This window comes from Bombina bombina, chromosome 8 (genome assembly GCF_027579735.1).
Source record: "Bombina bombina isolate aBomBom1 chromosome 8, aBomBom1.pri, whole genome shotgun sequence".
NCBI classification, from domain to species: domain Eukaryota; kingdom Metazoa; phylum Chordata; class Amphibia; order Anura; family Bombinatoridae; genus Bombina; species Bombina bombina.
The window spans coordinates 205,594,672-205,617,033 of record NC_069506.1 but is presented as its reverse complement, the minus strand read 5'-3'; the positions used below and the strand labels follow the sequence as shown (position 1 = coordinate 205,617,033).

The 22,362-nt window shown below is 37.5% G+C and overlaps 1 protein-coding gene across 1 annotated transcript in view; it reads right to left on the bottom strand.

Moving 5' to 3' along the window:
- Positions 1–22,362, bottom strand: part of SHANK1 (SH3 and multiple ankyrin repeat domains 1) — a 639,575-nt gene that overhangs the window by 333,958 nt on the left and 283,255 nt on the right. Inside the window, 2 exon segments of the mRNA XM_053691067.1 lie at positions 15,013–15,024; positions 17,735–17,810. Coding sequence (XP_053547042.1) covers positions 15,013–15,024; positions 17,735–17,810 — 88 coding nt within the window.

Genomic DNA, 22,362 nt, shown 5'->3' with positions numbered 1-22,362 from the left:
ATAACAAATATTTTACTATAAATTGGGTACTGGCAGACAGTACCAAAGATGGCTACTAATAAGTTAGAGGGGGATGGGTAAAGAGCTGTTTGGGGGGTATCAGGGAGGTTGGGGGCTAAGGGGGGATCCTCCAGAGCAGCATATGTAAATATGCCTTTTTTTAAAACATTTTTTTATCAAGGATAGCTTTTATTTTTAGTACTGGCAGACTTTCTGCCAGTACTTAACATGGCGGGGACAATTGTGGGGTGGGGGAGGGAAGAGAGGTGTTTGGGAGGGATCAGGGGGTGTAATGTGTCAGGTGGGAGGCTGATCTCTACACTAAAGCTAAAATTAACCCTGCAAGCTCCCTACATGCTACCTAATTAACCCCTTCACTGCTAGCCATAATACACGTGTGATGCGCAGCGGAATTTAGCGGCCTTCTAATTACCAAAAAGCAACGCCAAAGCCATTTATGTCTGCTATTTCTCAACAAAGGGGATCCCAGAGAAGCATTTACAACCATTTGTGCCATAATTGCACAAGCTGTTTGTAAATGATTTCAGTGAGAAACCTAAAATTGTGAAAAAAAATGTTTTTCTTTAATCGCATTTGGCGGTGAAATGGTGGCATGAAATATACCAAAATGGGCCTAGATCAATACTTAGGGTTGTCTACTACACTACAAAAAAAGCTAAAATTAACCCTACAAGCTCCCTACATGCTCCCTAATTAACCCCTTCATTGCTGGGCATAATACACGTGTGGTGCGCAGTGGCATTTAGCGGCCTTCTAATTACCAAAAAGCAACACCAAATCCATATATGTCTGCTATTTATGAAAAAAAGGGGATTCCAGAGAAGCATTTACAACCATTTGTGCCATAATTGCACACGCTGTTTGTAAATAAATTCAGTGAGAAACCTAAAGTTTGTAACAAAATGTGTGAAAAAGTGAACAATTTTTTTTATTTGATCGCATTTGGTGGTGAAATGGTGGCATGAAATATACCAAAATGGGCATAGATCAATACTTTGGGATGTCTTCTAAAAAAAAATATATACATGTCAAGGGATATTCAGGGATTCCTGGAAGATATCAGTGTTCCAATGTAACTAGCGCTAATTTTGAAAAAAAGTGGTTTGGAAATAGCAAAGAGTTTCTTGTATTTATTGCCCTATAACTTGCAAAAAAAGCAAAGAACATGTAAACATTGGGTATTTCTAAACTCAGGACAAAATTTGGAAACTATTTAGCATGGGTGTTTTTTGGTGGTTGCAGATGTGTAACAGATTTTGGGGGTCAAAGTTAGAAAAAGTGTGTTTTTTTTCCATTTTTTCCTCATATTTTATATTTTTTTTTATAGTAAATTATAAGATATGATGAAAATAATGGTATCTTTAGAAAGTCCATTTAATGGCGAGAAAAACAGTATATAATATGTGTGGGTACAGTAAATGAGTAAGAGTAAACTTACAGCTAAACACAAACACTGCAGAAATGTAAAAATAGCCTTGGTCCCAAACGGTCAGAAAATGGAAAAGTGCTGTGGTCATTAAGGGGTTAAAGAGACATTATTTTCATTTTTTCCTTTCAACTACCTAAAGGTAATCTTACTAAAAGAAGTCTACCGTTATCACTTGAGTATCAATTCAGTTCTCAAGAAAATATACAGAGCTGCTATTTCTTTTGGGAAGAAATTGTATCCTGCTTATTTTGTTTCCTGAGTGGGTCACGTCCTGGATATTTCTCAGTGTGCTAGCATGTGTTTTACTTTTCACGCTAGCAGTTGGGTTAAATCCTGGGCTGATCCTATACGACTGACAGTTGCCTTTTGCCTGAGCCACTGGAGGATTCAGGTTTTTGCATTAGAACTGCTTATTTTACTATCTGCTCTGGCTGGCCCTCTGGCTCCACCTGCCTGCCAGCTGCAGGTAGTTACTCAATCAACAGTCTATATAAACAGCTTCCTGCTTTCTGTGTGTGCCTGTGTATATGATCTTTTCCTGGGTCTGATTATCCTGAGAGACTTACTTGGCTTAACTTGTTGCTGACTTTGGTTATTTTTGACCTCTTCCTTTGCCTGGAAGTGTTTTGACCTTTTGCCTGGACTTTGTTACTTTTTACCTACCAATTCTGTACTGTCTTTTGCCTACTCGTTGCTGACCTCTGGCCTGGATATCGACTCTGCTTCTGCTTGCTCCCACTACTATTTTAGTCACGTCCTGGGTTTTATCCTCTGTGCTGGGACTATGTTTTTATAGTCACTTCCCAACCTTAGGGTCCCTTTCTGAACAGACAATATACTACTTGTGCCAGTATTCACAGGCCAACATGGACCCTGAGGAAGTGAGTCATCAGGGACAGTTGCTTGGAGTTCATGCTGCACAGTTAGAGAGTTTGGATTCAAAATTGGATCACCTCACTTCCATGCTTAAAGCTATCTGCCAAGCCAGTTAATCTGCACCAGCTGCTTCCCAACCAATCACTCCTTTCATTGTCTGTGCTCCAGGTCCTAAACTACCACTCCTTGAAAAATTTGATGGTACTCCAGATGATTGTAGGGGATTTCTCGATCAATGTTGCCTGCACTTCAAGAACGATCCACAGTCGTTTTCTACCTCAGATGCAGAAGTTACCTTTATTATATCATTATTAAAGGGTTTCTCCTCTCCTGTAAAAGAATTACCCAGTGGTACAGAACTCTGAATCAACTCTGCTAATCAAGTTGTCTTTGACAAGCCTGGTAGAGTAGCTATGTCTGAGCACTCACTCCTAGAATTGCAACAGGGTTCAGAGTCCATGGCCCTATATGCTATAGAGTTCTGTAAACTAATTGCAGAAACAGACTGGAACACCGGGGCGATGAAGGCTGCATTCAGACGAGGTCTTTGTGAACGTATAAAGTATGAACTGGTATATAGAGACATACCAACTCCCTTGAGGAGTTTATCTCACTCTGAATTAAATTAGACTCACAACATCAGGAAAGACAAATGGAAAAGGACCGCAGCTGAAGAACCTGTAAACCTATGATTCGCTTGACTGCTCACTTCAGTTCTCCACCTGCTGCAGTATCTTCTCCTCCTCCTGAGGAACCTATAGAAATCAGTTCCATCCATATTTCTGAGGCTGAGAGGGACGCAGACGTAACCTAGGCCTTTGCCTATGTTGTAGTCAAAAAGGTCATCTACTCAAAGACTGTCCTACCAGACCAGTAAAGAGCCAGGGCTTATTTTTTTGGAGGGCAGAATTAAGTAAACAATACTCTCCAACAAGTCTAGAATACTACTAAAAATAACTCTTCATTATGCCACCACCAAAGTACAAACTGTTGCTTTAATTGATTCTGGAGCAGCAGGAATCTTTATGGATAATACCTTTGCTACTGCTCAAGGCCTACTAGTTCAAGAGAAATCTCCACCCTCTTACGTTTCAACTATTTCTTGTCAGCTGTTAGGATTAGGTGTGATTACTCTGCAGACCAAACCCCTTATCACCACAGTGGGAGTACTCCACACAGAAATGTTTGATTTAGTTTCATCTCATCATGTTCCAGTCATCTTGGGTCTCTCCTGGCTTAAGAAACATGACCCTATCTTTTCCATCTACAGGAGAGTTATCTTCATGGGGTGCTACTTGTTTTAACCAGTGTTTGTCAAGTCCTATAAAAAAGAACCACACTACACAGTTTGCCTCTATTTCCCCCTCGGCACTTCCAGATATGTACTCAGAATTCTAAGATGTATTATCCAAACAGAATGCAGAGATCCTTCCTCCACATTGAGAATGGGACTGTGCTATCAACCTGCTTCCTGGAGCACCTATTCCTAAGGGGTAGACCTATCCTATTTCTCACTCTGAATCCAAAGCTTTGGAGGAGAACATTTCTGAAAATCTTGAGTGAGGGTCTATCCATGCATCCTCTTCCACTGCTGGGGCTGGGTTCTTCTTTATTGAGAAGAAGGATGGGGGTCTCAGACCTTGTATAGACTACCAGGAATTAAACCGATTCACTGTTAAGAACTCTTACCCTCTTCCGCTCATCCTTGAACTTTTTGATTATCTAAGAGATGCCACGATATATATCAAATTAGACTTACATGGGCTTATAATCTGATACTCATAAAGGAAGGAGATGAGTGGAAAACCACTTTCAACACTCGCCTAGGGCATTTTGAATACCAAGTAATGCCCTTTGGACTCAGTAATGCTTTCATCGTTTTATTAATGAAGTATTTCGGGACTTTATAAATAAGTTCATTATAATTTAGTTAGACACATACTTATATACGCTAAGAACCTGAGTGAGCATCAACAGCATGTCAAATTGGTACTATAAAGACAATGGGAGAATCGTCTCTATGCCAAGTTGGAAAAATGCCTTTTTCACCAATCTTTGATTCCCTTTCTGGGTTATATCATCTCATTCTCTGGATTTGATATGGATCCCTTTATAATTATTCGCAATCCAGCAATGACCACAACCTACCTCCCTAAAAGGTATTCAACGCTTCCTGGGATTTTCTAACTACTACAGATGTTTCATCCGGGGTTTCTCTACCATCACTGCACCCATTGTGTCCCTTACCAGGAAATCCACCTCCTGTAAGACATGGCCCAAGGAAGCCATGGATGCCTTTCAGAAACTTAAGTAGCTTTTCAGTACAGCCCAAAATCAGCAAAATCCGGATCCTTCCCTTCAGTATATTTTGGAGGTGGATGCTTCAGATATGGCTGCAGGGACAGTTCTCTCATAGAGAAATCCTAAATCCGGACGAATACACCCTCTAGCATTCTTCTTAAAGAAATTCTCAAGATCTGAAAAGTGGCCCTAGTTGAGTGGAGACACTTACTTGAGGGCACATCCATGCCATTCTTGACTGATCACAAGAATCTCATATATCTACAAACTGCCAAACATCTCACAGCCCGACAAGCCCGGTGGTCACTGTTCTTTTCCCGGTTCAAATATAACCTATCATATATACCAGGCTCCAAAAATAAAAAAGCAGATGCTCATTCAAGACAATATTTTCCTGATGAGCCTTTGGAAGAACCTATGGATGACATCCTCAAACCACAACAGGTCATTGCAGTCATTTCCACTTCCTTGCTTAAACAATTACAGGATGCACAAATTAATCAAAGACCACCTGCTACACCCGCTAACACATTATTTGTTCCACCAAACCTGAGAAAGACTCTGTTACAATGAGCTCATGACAGTACACTATTTGGTCACCCTTACATTGAAAAGACGCTCCAACAACTTCAGCCTTATGTCCCTTGATGTAAAACAATATGTCTCAGCTTGTACTCATTGTTCGGCCAATAAGATTCCTTGTCAAAATACTGTTACATCCACTCAGTACCCAACTACTAACAAGTACCCAAACAACCGAGGACACATTTGAGTATAGATTTCATCACAGATTTACCTAATTCAAAAGGAAACACCACTGTAATTGTGGATAGATTTTCCAAAATGGCACATTTCATACCCCTGAGGAACTTTCCATCTGCCAAAGAGTTAGCAACTTGCTTCATATCACAAATTATACGACTCCATGGGTTACCCAGTAATATAGTTTCTGACAGAGGTACTCAGTTTGTTTTAAGATTCTGGAAAGCTGTATGCCAAAATCTAGGAATTACAGTTTCTCTTTCTTCTGCCTACCACCCGCAGTCTAATGGCCAGACCAAAAGAGTAAATCAAGATCTAGAAGCCTACTTAAGAAACTATATTTCAGCCACCCATGACAATTGGACTGAACTACCACCTTTGGCTGAATTCTGTCATAATTCTACCTATCACTCTGCCCACCGAATGCCACCTTTTTTGGCTGCTTTTGGCTTTTAACCAAAAAACTTTCCTCTGGAACTACAGTCCACTGGGGTATCAAGGTAAAAAGATGTAGGCACTGCAACAAGGTGTCATCTGTCTTTGTCCCAACTGCCTGTCTGTCAGTCTGTTTATTCCATAAACATTTGTATTTACATTGATTTTTTATCAACAAATTAATGGATTTTTTCAAAGCACCTTGTTGCAGTGCCTACATCTTTTTACCTTGATATTTATCATTGCAGAGTGGTTCATCTACTACACTGTTACAGCGCTCCAGGAAATCAGTGTTACATTTGGACGTCCTCCACGTATTTCCGGTTTACCTATTTGGAGCCTACCGTGCTAGAGTTGCTTGGACCGTCTTCTATCGTACATAAGTCCACTGGGGTACCTGCTGCAGACCACAGAACTCAGTTACTTCAAAAACAGTGGAAAGCCATTTGTCGGGTATTACAGTTCACTAATGACAATTATCAAAAGACTGCTAACCGAAAACGCTGAGTACCTCCGGATTATCGGGTAGGAGATTTGGTATGGCTTTTCACTAAACACATTAAACTCAAACAACCCTCAGCTAAATTAGGTCTCAGGTTCGTCGGTCCATTCCACATACTCCGTCGTGTTGCATCATTTGTGGGGAGTTGTCTATATCAGAAGGATTATTTGATCTATTTAGAAGAACAATTACTTTGATACAGGAAATGTATTTAAAATTAATCTTGGATCATATGTTGTCCAAGAGTTAACTTTCCAGAGGAAGTCACCTGGGGTGTTTGATAACACAAAAAGAGACCCTTTGTCCCTCGTTTTCGATCTAGTATTTTAATTAAACAAACCCAAATGCTTTAAAAGGAGGATTTGGCTAACATTTACCACACCTCCATGACTTATAAGATAACAATGAAACATAACAAAAGCATGTGCCCAAGAGTTACCTGGGGGGGGGGGGGTTATCAATAGAATGGAGATCTATTGTCTGAGAACAACTCATATTATAATGAATAGAATTACAAACAAATGGCCCCTCACTCATATGTTAACAGGATGCCTTCTGGCTTAGTGGCCAGCTCAGACACAAAGGCCTATTATTCAAGCTCCGAACGGAGATTGACAGCCCGTGTTTCTGGCGAGTCTTCAGACTCGCCAGAAAAACAAGTTATGGAGCAGCGGTCACAAAGACTGCTGCTCCATAACCCTGTCCGCCTGCTCTGAGCAGGCGGACAGGAATTGCCGGAATTCAACCCGATCGAGTACGATCGGGTTGATTGACACCCCCCTGCTAGCGGCCGATTGGCCGTGAGTCTGCAGGGGGCGGCGTTGCACCAGCAGCTCTTGTGATCTGCTGGTGCAATGCTGAATATGGAGAGCGTATTGCTCTCCGCATTCAGCAATGTCTTGCGGACCTGATCCACACTGTCGGATCAGGTCCGCAAGACATTTGTTAAATCGGCCTCATAGTCTACTCCCTAAAATAAACAAAATACAACATTTGTTTGGGAAGGAAATGTAAAAAGTTAAAGTATGAACTGTATATAAAAAAATTGTTACATAAAATTGTGATAAATGCTGTGCATGCATATAAGTGGGCATGGATGTATGTATGTATATGTGTGTATATGTATGCATATGTATGTATGTATGTATATATATATATATATATATATACTGTATGTATAAATATATGTAGATGTATGTATATTAGGGATGGGCGAATGTTTCGCAACATTCGAAAAACGGCACAAATTTTAAAACATTCGTTCGTTCAAATTGAATTTCAAATGTATACATAACATTCTAACATTCGATTTTCGAATGTTCGGTTTCGAATTTTATGATTACATTCGAAAATATTCTTTTCGAAAAATTCGAATTTATATTGTAATAGTATTTCTAATGCTTTTTCTTTAAATGTAATATTCGAATTATGCAATATTCGAATTAGAAAAATTCGAATTTATATGTTTGTATTACAATTTACAAACATATAAATTCGAATTTTTCGAATTCGAATATTGCATGCTTTCTTTAAATGTAATATTCGAATTATGCAATATTCTATATAGAAACATTCAAAATGATATATTTGTATCTATTATGTATCAATTTACTAGATTCCTGCCCTACCACATGAACTATTGAACTTCTGAATAGTATTTGTTAAATAAAATGTTAAATTCGAAATTTCGAATGTGGACATTCGATATAATTATAAACATTCGAATTCGAAAGTGACATTCGAAAACTGTAAATAACATTCGATTTTAGAATTTTTAAGAATATTCGTTCTTATCAACATTCAGATTTATAATTCGAATTTCGGTAATAACATTCATTCTACATTCGAAATTCGAAAATGTACACATTCGCCCATCCCTAATGTATATGCATGTATGTATTCAGATAAATGAAATATATGGAGATTGATGTATATATAAATATATCTCCATATGTTAAAGCCTATGTATACCTATTTCAAATGAGGTGATGAGAGTAACTAGATGCCCAATTTTAAAATACAGTGACCACATGATAAGCCATGAATATATATATATATATATATATATATATATATATATATATATTAGAGCTGCAACAACTAATCGGCATAATCGATAATAATCGATTATGAAAATAGTTGTCAACGAATCTCATAATCGATTAGTTGGTTGGCAATTAGTTGGTCTGTGCATAGTACCAGCTGCTTTACTCCAATGAGCTCCTGCACATGGTATTGTGTTTTATGGTTATGCCCTTAGCCTAAAGGATGTCTACAGACATTTTACTTTTTACTTTTTTAGGACACTATAACTCCTGTCTTATGTGCAACCCAGAAATAAAATAGGTGTCATAATTTGGATTGTTTATATAAAATCAGGTGATTTGGGACTATGCTTTGTATGATATAGTGCCAAGCTTGTTATTTACACCTAGCCCTAGATTGATGGCATTTGTTATATGAATTGATGTCACTATTACCCGTTTGCACAATTTTTAGCGGATCGCTTGCTATTGCTGATATATGTACTCTATAGATAAATGTGTAAAGGTTGTATCCTTTTACTGATATTTAGTCTTTAGCCCTTTTTTCTATTTTTAATTAATTGAAATATGTACCAAATTCAACCTCTGTAAGTATATATCTGTTATTTTAAGAGTGGACTAGATATTTTTCCCCCTAACCTTATAGATGGTTATTTACCATAGCATATAGATATTCAAGATATTTTAATGTCAGAATGAAGTCCAGGCTTACTTTGTTAAGAGGCCCCTTGCATTGGTGGAGAACTAACAAAGATAAATAGCCCACCTTGGTGAAATTGGCAAAACCCTATTTATGCAGGCAAAATAGCTTGCAAAAAAGAGAACTAGCCTCAGCCAGGAGCGTGTGGACATGTTGACAATTTTGCATTTCAATGCAAAGTTTCTGAAAGAGTGAATAACAGAATGTTATAAACAGTGATAGTCTAACTCTTTCTACTTCTACCTCTTTTCAAACAGTTTGTGGTTTTGTTTTGCTTAATTATAAAAATTTGTTCTGCTGCTCAAAAAATTGGACCAACAGTAGTTTTAATGTAAAATTTTTGTCAGAAGTTTATATTTATAACACTCAGTATGTGGATTTTATTTTAAATATAGGAAACTATTTATTTTTTATCCGATTAGTCGATTAATCGAAAAAACAATCGGCCGATTAATCGATTATGAAAATAATTGTTAGTTGCAGCCCTAATATATATATATTTAAGTGTATTTGGTCTGTTTTCAAACTTAAGCTCATCCCTTTAAATAAATTAAAGATATAAATGCATCGCTTTAAATAAATGAAAGATATAAATTCTACAAAGACATACAAAAATATAAAGTAAAGAAAAAAAATGTAAATGTAAGAAATAGTTCACTTTCATGGCACAAGTCACAATCGCCATCTTGTGGCCAGTTAGTAAAATAATAACCAGCTATACTTAACATTGGGTGCATTACTCCAAAAAGTTAATTAGTATTCATCCAATCACAGCATTGCAGATCCTCACACATCATTGAATGTCTGTTAGAGATTAGGGTGGAGTTATAGTTCAGGATAAATTGGGACACAGGACACTCACAAAGGATCTTACACTTATTGAAAGTGAGCTGAAAGCTCTGTCCAAAATTCCCTGAAAGAGAACCTTGAATCCTGGTGGTACCCATCTTATATTTTTTATATCCTTTGAGACTTCTGCCTGTTTTTCCTGTGGACTAAGAGATTCTGTGGGACCGTATACAGTGGGAACATACAGCTTGACTAGAGGCTTGGAGAGCAAATATTTGTGGGGAAGTAAAAAAAAATATTTAATTATATTTAAGCAGTTATTGCATTTAAAGTCCTTATTAAGATTTGTATTAGATAATTATAGGCCCAATTTTTATATGTGCTTACCCCTATAGTCTGGGTTATATTTGTCTAGGAATCTAATTCATCTAACAATACAAGAAATCTTGTTATAGATAGTCAGCTCATTGTAAGGAAAACCCTGGGCGTTATTTTAAATATATTTAATTTTAGTTGTTTTATATTCCCTAAGGCTGAGACTTGTTGAAGCATTATAGAGGTTTTTGTTATATGTCATTTGGCTGCATTGTATTGTTAAGTTACCAAGACATAATTTTAATGGTAATATTTGGCTAAGATTGTATTAAATAACCATTGTTAGTAACACATACTGCAGAGTTGATTTTCGCTGATTTATTTTGCATTGATATGACTGCACTGTTAGATCTGTACCTATAGGGCTAAAACAAAGTGTAATAGCATATTTTATTTCATAGTGTATCAGTTTGTTTTGTGTATAATCAAATGATATATCACTTGTTAGTATCTTGTTTAATGTTTAATAAATCTGTATATATTTATCCAAACTGAATCCTCTTTACTCGACAGATATAATTCGCTGTGTTTAAAAAGATGCCACCTGATCAGAACTTATAGTAAAATAATACATATTCTAATATTATTGGAATATGCCAACAATTTTATTTGGAGGGCACCCCTGAGATAAACTAATATATTGGAAAGCTCTGCCGAGATAATATTTAACCGAAGGTTAGAGCCGTTATTAATAAACTTACAAAAAATTGTGGCGATATTCTAATAATAATAGTACTAATATATGAGAGGTTACTGCTGAGACAATAGTAAATTATATTGTAGTATATACTAACAGTCGAGTCAACCCCACTGCCTTTAAGCTCAAGTTGCCTTCCTTTCTTCGGATGCATCTAGTGTTTCATATTTCCCTGTTGTAAGCTGCTTTATGCAACCAATACACCAAAAAGATGCAGTCTCCTGCTCCAGTACTTGCTGATGGGAAATCTGAATATAAAGTGTCCAAAATATTAAATTCTCACATTCCCAATCAGCAACTACAATATCTTATAGAATGGAAGGAGTATCCCATCTCTGAGAGGTGCTGGATTCCTGCCCAAAATCGCCATGCCCCTCTTCTGATTGCTTAATTCCACAGACGTTTTCCTCATTGTCCTTGTAAGGTTCACCGGAGAGGAACCTTGAGGAGGGGGCTATGTAAGCATTGCACAGTATGCATGTCCTGTGCGTGGAGTTGATCCTGGGACTTCTAGTCTCTGGCCAGTTACCTTTTGTCTGAGCCACTGAAGGATTCAGGTTTTTGCATTAGAACTGCTAATTTTACTATCTGCTCTGGCTAGCCCTCTGGCTCCACCTGCCTGCCAGCTGCAGGTAGTTACTCAATCAACAGCCTATATAAACAGCTTCCTGCTTCCTGTGTGTGCCTGTGTATAGGATCTTTTCCTGAGTGTGATTATCCTGAGAGACTTACTTGGCTTAACTTGTTGCTGACTTTGCTTGTTTTTTACCTCTCCTTTGGACCACGATTCTGTCTGCCTTTACCTGGAAGTGTTGTGACCTTTTGCCTGGACTCGTTTTGCCTACCGATTCTGTACTGTCTTTTGCCCGCTCGTTTCTTACCTCTGGCCTGGATATCAACTCTGCTTCTGTTTGCTCCCACTACTATTTTGGTCACATCCTGGGTTTTATCCTCTGTGCTGGGACTGTGTTTTTATAGTCACTTCCCAACCTTAGGGTCCCTTCCTGGACAGATGTCAGGGTGTCAGGGTTTTATACAAGGGGATGAATATACCTTTAATTCTTCACTATAAACTCCCATACAACCCTTCACCACCTGCCAATTAATGGTTAGTTGTGTAGCTACCCTTCCTGTTCTAACAAACGGCTCCACATCGAAGAACCTTTAAGGCTAAAACCTACAAATCTCCTCGTTCTGCACATGACCAAATTGAACTGACATTCCTGTGACAATGCAAGGATTAATTTGAACCCTCCTAAGGTCATGCTTAACTGAAAATACTGGTTAATCAACGCCGCTATTCCTAGCAACATCAGCTTCACAGAGCGTTCTAAGCTGACTCCTGCACATAACGCTAAACCTCTATGGACTAACAAATACCTTAGTTTGACTTGCGGTATCCTCGGCTCAAACGCCTTCCAGTGTTTAACAAATCTATAAGAACGGAAACATATATATTGGAACAAAGGATTTTTACCTGATCTGTAACACCACTACAACAGAACACAGACTGTTCCGCCCCCATTTCAACCTCATTCAGCTGTCAGCAAGACAAAGCTCTGCTACAACCTTGTAGGTTACACCCCTTTCTAAACTTCACTCACAAGGGAACCTGCTTGCAATACGAAGGAGCAGCACACTGCCTTTGAACCTACAAAGACTGATTCCGTTATTGGCCATACTTTAATGGATTACTGTTTATCACCTACAAGGCTATAAATAGGCAGTATTATCTACTCTTCAGGAAACTACAACATTGTCAACAGATTACAGGTTGATACTCCTCTGTCACTCCTGTAACATAATAACAAGAGCACAGCACTTAACTTGCAACTCTTGTTTCTCTTTCACACGCACATCTAAATCTGCAGTTGAGATCCAAAAGACCACTGTAAAATAAATAGGAAATCCAGCTGCCTGACAACAGACAATATACTACCTGTGCCAGAATTATACTCAATATATAAGTTAGAAGCTAAAGGACCAACCAGCATGAATAAAGATTTAGATTTGTCTATCTTTTTATAACATCTTCAGGGAGGTTCTATTCATTTCAATATGTATTTTGTAAATGTCTAATGATACATGATGGAATATAAAATAAATAGACGCATGAGCTGCATGATATAGGCCCTTTATAACCGTGTGTATTTATATAGATTTATGGAAGTTGGTATACTATAATGACCACTAGAGGGCATGATAGATACAAAGTATGGTTAATGCTAAGGTGATGGTAAGGTAATGGACACAGGTGTGATAGGTGTCAGAGTGGGAGTGGTTTATGGTATTTAAGGTGCAACAGTATTGTATTGTGTATGCAACATGATTAAGGGGAAAACACCCGAAACGTCGTTGTTTGTTTTCTTTGGAGATGAAGAATAAACTAAGTGACTTTTTAAGATACTGGAGTGCTGCCATTCTTCTTTTGCCTGGGCCAGACATTTATACATATATAAGAACTTAATTGAGGTGGGATATCTCGTACTGGCTAACAAGATTTGCAGGAAATGCAAGAAAATTTAAATCACCACCTAAATATCAAGAAATGGTGTTTAGCAATCACACTCATGTCATGTACAGTATTATCTTTATGAATAGAGTTAATCTTAGCAATCTCGTTGTCATGATCTGGATTTATGTTGTCATTAAGTCTTATTTGGTTAAAAGTGTGATTTTCTTAAACTTACAGTATATAAATATGGCAAAGAGAAACCCTGTTCTCTCAGGTTTGGAAATCATAGTCTGTACAGTGAAAGTGAGGTTTGAAAATCTCAGTCTATACAGTGAGAGTGATATTTGGAAATCACAGTCTCTACAGTAAGAGTCAGGTTTGGAAATCACAGTCTGTACTGTGAGAGTGAGGTTTTGAAATCAAGTTCTTTACAGTGAGAGTAAGGTTTGAAAATTACATTCACTACAGAGCGGTTTAGAATTGCGGTCTTTACAGTGAGATTGAGGTTTGGAAGTTGCAGTCTGTACAGTGAGGGTTCAACTTGGAAATCGTGGTCTATACAGTGAGTCCTGCAACATTGGATTCATTTTAAAACCTTGTCACTTAGCATTTTTACAATTTACAGGGTAAGAACTGTTAACATCACGTTTTAGAAAATAAAACAAGATGCAGCCACTTTCTTCTAATGGAAATTAACACTGTTCTTCTTGATTTTATATGAAAATCTCACCAAAATAGAAAACAAGGTTTTCTTAATGATTTGTAAAAGTTTGAAAAACATGACCAGCATACCCATTATGCCCATATACACATGTCATTCATTGTTTAAAAATTCTAAACCCCATTCTATCCAATGGTAAACACACACACATTCCATTAACCCCTTTAACCCGTTTGTTATTTCAGTGATCTGCATCTATTATTGGCAGTACTAAGTGCCATAGTGTTAAAATGGAGATCTCACATGAGTTAACAATCAGTTGTGTTTGACTCAGAAAGATTGTGATCAACTTATTTAAAGAAAAATGGAGAAAATGAAAAGATTAGAATCAATCCCTATGTGGTAAACCCTTGCAAGTTCACACTTGGGAGCATCAAAGCTGGAAGTTCCTGAGCTTTACCTAGGTGTATAAAGGGACAGTAAACACCATGGGGTCCATTTATCATTGTGCGGACGGACATGATCCGCTATAGTGAACCATTTCCGCCATACATCGATAAATGCCGACAGCATACGCTGTCAGCATTTATCATTGCACCAGCAGTTCTTTTGAACTGCTGGTGCAATACCGCCCCCTGCAGATTCACAGCCAATCGGCCACTAGCAGGGGGTGTCAATCAACCCAATCGTATTTGATCAGGTTGATTTCTGTCCGCTGCCTCAGAGCAGGTGGGCAGGCTATGGAGCAGCGGTCTTTAGCCCGTTGCTTCATAACTTGTGTTTCTAGCGAGCCTGAAGGCTCGCCAGAAACACGGGGCATCAAGCTCTGTTCGGAGCTTGATAAATAGACCCCCATGTAATTACAAGGCATTTGTATAGTGATCCTATAGAATAATATCATCCAAGACAAATTAAAATTTTTAATGTGTTTGCTGCATTTTTTATTTCAATAGCCAAACTCAACCCATCAACAAGGCTAGCCTTGGTCATAATGTTAGTATAAACTGCATTATTTTGCAGTTATGTATTAAAGCCAGTTAACAAATGCAGAGTAAGCATCAAGAAGTCTGTAGGGTGCTTTCCAGGTCCAAAGCTTAGAAAATTCAAAATGTTTAAAGCTAATTCATATGAAAAGGGGCAACAATATATATATATATATATATATATATATATATTAAAAGTTTTTTTTACAACACATAACTAAACATTATTATATTAAAATATCAAGGCATTTATTATCTCAGTAACCTCTTTGTGGGTGTTGAATAAACGCATAGTCAACTATGGTTAGTAAGGAAGAAATTGCTTGAGCTGATAAATTTAAGCCTGTCATCAATGTATTAGAATGTTCTTTTAACCTTTTTATGAGAAAGAACCATTAGCATCTACTTCTAGATTCCTATGATATATCCATTTTTGTACACCCTTGAAACCTATATTTTCTGAATATATTGTTAAACATCACGAATTAACAGTCTACAATCTGCAAATGTTTAAAATATTCATTCTCTATTCATAGCAGATCACAAAATTCAATGTCATGCAATTTTATTATTTAGCTACTATTATAATGCCTTTAAAAATGCAATCATATCAATTAAACATTATTCCAAGCAGGATCTCAACACTTCACTCCTTGCCTGACAGAGGGCTAGATTACAAGTGGCGTGCTATTTAGCGCTTCCCCTCAAGATTAAACTTTGCTAAAAGTAATCTTTTTGCATGCCCATGCTAGTGTGCGTATTACAAGTTGAAAGTAAAACTTTTGAGCATGAGTGAAACCCGTATTATAGATACTGTAAAATATATATATATATATGCAAGATAGCTTGCATTTTCATGTGCGCTAACCAGTTACCTTGTTAAACATACATTGCGAAACCCAAAGCGGTTAACGCATATTTTGTATTCCTATGTTCTTCGCATAGATTTTTTTTTATTTATTATTAAATATATATTTCCATATATATCTGATAATGTTAATGTCAAATATGTACCTATACCTATATAAGTATAGGTATAAATGGATAAATATAGAAATAAGCATTTAAAATAAAAATAACATAGTCCTATATGTGAAGAACATTGGAATGTTAAATATTTACAGTAAATACACAGTAAAACACATGAAATATTAATATAGAATTATAAATTAGTCACATACGCATACACACACACACATACACACACATATATATACATATATATATATATATATATATATATATAGCCCTTTTGCATTAAAATACATGGCCATATACTTTTATCAGGGTGCAACTTTTATTTTAGCCCTAAACCTTTACACCAGGTCTACAGTTGCGCTCAAGCAAACCCATTTACTGTCAACTTGAAATATGTGCACAAATTAATGCGTCCGCAATAGTCTTATATTGTACATGCACACTAACGTTAGCGCCACTTGCTATCTAGCCCAGAATGGGATACATAATGCATAGCCAAAGAGGTAAAACTACATTTCAAACTTTAATGTAACACATATTCATCACAATGCTTTTCAACAGAAAAATACCAATTAAAACAATTAAAAGTCTATGGGGATTTTTGTAGATAAATCATTTGATACATTTTTCTAAAGGATTGCAATCAACCACATTATTATAAAGTATAATGCATTTATTGATAATTCTGTACTGTTTGTTTCTATTTTTAGAACATGGTACATAGTTCAACTTATATTAGTAAAATGATCTACACACAAGCAGAATAGAAAGTATAATTACACAAAGGAAATTGACAGACTTTCCCCACTAATGTTAAATATGTCAATTATATATCAATTATATATTTAGTTTATAATTGACACAATATATTGCTATATAATTTGTAAAAGGAATAGTCTAGTCAACATTAAACTTTCAGGATTCCGATAGGGCATGCAATTTTAAGCAACTTTCTATTTTACTCCTATTATCAATGTTTATTCGTTACTCTTTTTATCTTTATTTGAAAAAGCAAGAATGTAGGCATAGTAGCTGGTTATTTTTGGATCAGCACCTGGGTAGCACTTTCTGATTGGTGTCTATAGATAACCACCAATCAGCAAGCGATACCCAGGTGCTGAACCAAACATGGGCCGGCTCCTAAGCATACATTCAAATAAAAATATCAAGAGAACAAAGAAAAATTGATCATTGGAGTACATTAGAAAGTTAAAAAAATAAAAACCATTTATATACAGTTTTAAGAACTTTAAGTGTTTTTGCAATTATTGTATAGTTGCATTCAGTACACAAATAATGACTACATATCTGTGCTTAGAGGCAAAAACAAAATATATATATATACAGTTTAAATATATCACAGCATAATACACGTGTTCATGCAATAGGGCATTAGCCACCCTTTACCATCCTTTATAATATAAATTATCTATTTTATGAAATAACAAATATGTTACTCAGCATCTGATCTTTTAGGTTCTGAACTAAATATTAAACTATACGTTTTCAAGTCAGTAATTTTACATTATGTCATCTACAGATCTGAACTTACAATACAAACAAGGAATATAGAATTTGTTTGCTCCTTTCTCAATGATCTGGTTCATGCTGACTTCACTAATGTCTAAAAAATCACAACTGTGAATGTCCTTGAAGACAAAATATGTATGTACAGTGCCTGCAGACAGATGGAACACAGGCTAAGAATGAACAGGAGGTTCTTACCTGGGGGCATCAAAGCTGTCGTACGATCCAACTGTGTAATGTCTAAACAAACGCTTGGCTTTATCGCTCCGGCTCTCTGGCAAGGCACAAACAAATGAATAATAGTGAGATGCATGAGTAAGTTCTGAGAACTTTTATTAGATCCCTTTCATATACAAGGTAGTGTATGTCCGGTATCTTAAGAAATCCCACACAGAATTGAAGATAATAAAGGGCTAATTAGCAAAAGAGAACTTAGATAATTAAATGCTCATTATTTTTGTTCATATACAAATAGTTCATTTTTTTTTATTATTTAACTCTAATATTAAAGGGATATGAAACCCAATTTTTTTCTTTCATGATTCAGATAGTGAATACAATTTTAATCAACTTTACAATTTATTTCTATTATCAAATTTGTTTCATTGTTTAGATATCCCTTGTTGAAGAAATAGCAATGCACATGGGTGAGTCAGTCACATGAGGCATCTATGTGCAGCCACCAGTCAGCAGCTACTGAGCCTATCTAGATATGCTTTTCAACAGAGAGAGGATATCAAGAGAATGAAGCAAATTAATTAAATTAGCTTAAGTACACAAATATATTATGAATGCTTCTGATAGACTCATCCACCTAAGTAGCCGATCTACATTAGCTGCTCCGCAAGTCTCTACACTGGCTTCCCATACACTCCAGAATACAATTTAAAGTAATAACCCTAACTTACAAAGCACTCAACAATCTAACTCCCAACTATATTTCCTCTCTCATCGTGAAATATTCCCCATCCCATCCTCTTTGATCAACCTCTGACCTACATCTCTCCACTCCTGTTATCTCTACGTCTCACTCCCGCCTCCAAGACTTTGCACGTGCTGCTCCTGTCCTCTGGAACTCTCTACCCCACTCCATAAGACTGTCTCCAACCTTGTATAGCTTCAGATGCACCTATTCAGAGAGGCTTACCATCTCTCCTCCATCTCTCAACCTATCCAAACTAATACATGAACTGCCTGACTCACTGCTGCAACTACAACCGATGTGACAAGCTACCCCAACCTTATGTCTCTGCACCCTAAACTTGTAGACTGTGAGCTCTCCGGAGCAGGGCCCTCTTCCTCCTGTACTAGATCTGTTTAGTTTTGTTATGTTTTGTATTTTATCACAAATCCTTGTCATTGGATACTCCTATCACTGTACCCAGTGCTACCGAATTTGGTGGCACTATACAAATAAATGATAATAATAATAATAAATTGGAAAGATGTTTTAAATTGCATGATCTTTGTAAATCATGAAAGAAAAATGTTTGGGTTTCATGTCCCTTTATGGGCAGACTTTGAGTGCTAGCAGTTGAACAGTGCATAACTTCAACAGCACTTGATAATTGAGTGCAGGGAGTATGCAAACATGTTACCTACCTCTATATGCTTGGAGGATTTAGAGCACAGTATATTATCAAAATAGTTATAACTTTTACAAGAGGAATTTTGCAAATAGATATATAATGCAAAAATTCTTCTAATGAAATATTGAAAGCTGAGCATTTCAAATTTAATTCTGATTTCCCTTTCATAGGAAATAAAATTGTAAACTCATTAAAGGAACCTAAACCCCAAACGTTTTCTTTCATGGTGCGTGCAGAGCTTGCAGTTTTAAACAACTACCAATTTACTTCTATTATGTAATTTGCTTCCTTCTCTTGGTATCCTTTGCCAAAAAGTACTGGGAGCTAGATGCTGATTGCTGGCTGCACAAATATGCCTCTTGTTATTGGCTTACCCAATGGGCTCTATTTATCAAGGTCTGGCGGACCTGATCCGACACTGCGGATCAGGTCCGCCAGACCTTGCTCAATACGGTGAGCAATACGCTCGCCGTATTCAGCATTGCACCAGCAGCTCACAAGAGCTGCTGGTGCAACGCCGCCCCCTGCAGACTCACGGCCAATGGGCCACCAGCAGGGGGGTGTCAATCAACCCGATCGTACTCGATCGGGTTGAATTGCGGCAATGTCTGTCCCCCTGCTCAGAGCAGGCAGACAGGTTATGGAGCAGCGGTCTTTGTGACCGCTGCTTCATAACTGCTGTTTCTGGTGAGCCTGCAGGCTCGCCAGAAACACGGGGCATCAAGTTCCATTCGGAGCTTCAGAAATAGGCCCCACTATCTCAAAGTATTTAATGTCCCTTTAATGCATGATATTCATGTCCCTTTTATCCAGTAAGCTACAAATACCACTCTTACAAAGGAATCAGGAAACTAAATTAATATAGTAACATTTTTTAAGAGTTTGTTGTAATATGGTGCTGTATTCCTGTAACATAAAATATTTACCTTACAAGATAAAAACAGTAAAGGGATATAATACCCATTTGCTAAATCATTGTAAGTGATGCAACTGTAAAAAGATGACAAGAAAATATCACTTGAACATCTCTATGTAAAAAATGAAGATATAGTACCTCAAAATGTCTTCATCTCACAACAGTAAGTACTCAGTAAACATTCAGCATGAGCAGTGCTGAGGTAATGTTTTGCTGTGATCTCATGAGACAATGCAATAGCTCCTAGGGGCCGATTTATCATGGCCTGAATGGTGACAAATATCCCTGTTTCCGTGCGACTTCAGGCTCACTGGAAACAGGAGTTAAGAAGCAGCGGTCTTAAGACCACTGCTCCTTAACGCATACTCCTCCTCAGAGGCGTCGGACAGCAATCCGCCTGATCATGTACGATCAGGTTGATGGACACCCCCTGCTAGCGGCTGGTTAGCCGCGAATCTGCAGGGGGTGGCATTGAACAAGCAGTTCACCAGAACTGATTTGTGCAATGTTAAATGCCAACAGTGTATGCTGTCTGCATTCAGCGATGTCTGGCGGACATGATCTGCTACAGTGGATCATGTCCGCCAGACACTGATAAATCGGCCCCCTAGTCTACACTTCAGTAGATATTTTTCTGAGAAATGTCAAAGTTATGTCTATTTCTACTCCTTCTGTACCATGTGACAGCCATCAGCTAATCACAAATGCATATATCTATATTCTGTGATTTCTTGCACATGCTCAGTAGGAGCATGTGACTGAAAATGTGTAAATATAAAAATACTGTGCACATTTTGTTAATGGAAGTAAATTGGAAAGATGTTTAAAATGTCCACTCCTCCTGTACCATGTGACAGCCATCAGCAAATCCCAAATGCAAAGACGTATATTCTGCGAATTCTTGCACATGCTCATTAGGAGCTGGTGAATGAAAAAGTGTAAATATAAAAAGACTGTGCACATTTTGTGGTAAATTAAGTTCCCCATATTTTCTATGGGCAGCGTTGAGTGTCAATGTGTGCTTGTATTACAAATTGAAAGTAAATGTAATCGCTTGAACACAATTGCATTTTACTCTCAAACTTTTTACGTGAACTCAAAGCTCAAGTAAAGAGTTTGGGCTGAGAAACAAATTGCACTAAGCACCCAAAAAAATAAGATAATAGTTTTTCCACCTACTCTGTCCACCCCGTGACACTATTAACCCCTAAACCACCACATAGCCCACTGCAAATTAGCCCGCTACACTATTAATCCCTAAAAAGCCACATAGCCAACTGCTATAAACTCTCTATCCTAGTAAACCCTAAACTGCCAATATTCCCATTGAAAAACTACCCCCTAACTGCCACAACCCCCATTGCAAGATTCCCCCTAACCTATCAACCCCTTAACCAACACAACCCCCATTGCAAAATGCCCCTAACCTATTAACCCCTAACCACCACACCCCCTATTGCAAAATACCAGTTAAACCTCCTTACAGCTACCCCCCCAAAACCCCTAGACTAAGACCCCTATGTTACACAAAAAAACACTACCATTTCAAAAAACAAACAAACACTAGCATTATACAAACATTTTTTACCAAAAATAAATAAACCCATACAGCAACCTATCCTAAAACAAAAGTCCCCTTAAAAAAAGCCCACATCTAAAAAAAAAAACTAAACTAACACTAAAACCTACTCTAAAAATTGCCCTGAGAATGGCATTTGTTGGGCAGTATCCTAGCTGAAACCCGAGTAACCCCCCCAATAAAAATCTATCTTTAAAAAAAAGCCTATCCTAAAAAAGATGCCCTGAAAAACAGAATTTATGCTTACCTGATAAATTACTTTCTCTTGCGGTGTATCCAGTCCATGGATTCATCCTTACTTGTGGGATATTCTCATTCCCTACAGGAAGTGGCAAAGAGAACACACAGCAGAGCTGTCCATATAGCTCCCCCTCTGGCTCCGCCCCCCAGTCATTCGACCGACGGTTAGGAGAAAAAGGAGAAACCATAGGGTGCAGGGGTGACTGTAGTTTAAACAATAATTTTTAACCTGACTTGATTGCCAGGGCGGGCCGTGGACTGGATACACCGCAAGAGAAAGTAATTTATCAGGTAAGCATAAATTCTGTTTTCTCTTGCAAGGTGTATCCAGTCCACGGATTCATCCTTACTTGTGGGATACCAATACCAAAGCTTTAGGACACAGATGAAGGGAGGGAACAAGACAGGTAACCTAAACGGACGGCACCACTGCTTGCAAAACCTTTCTCCCAAAAATAGCCTCCGAAGAAGCAAAAGTATCGAATTTGTAAAATTTGGCAAA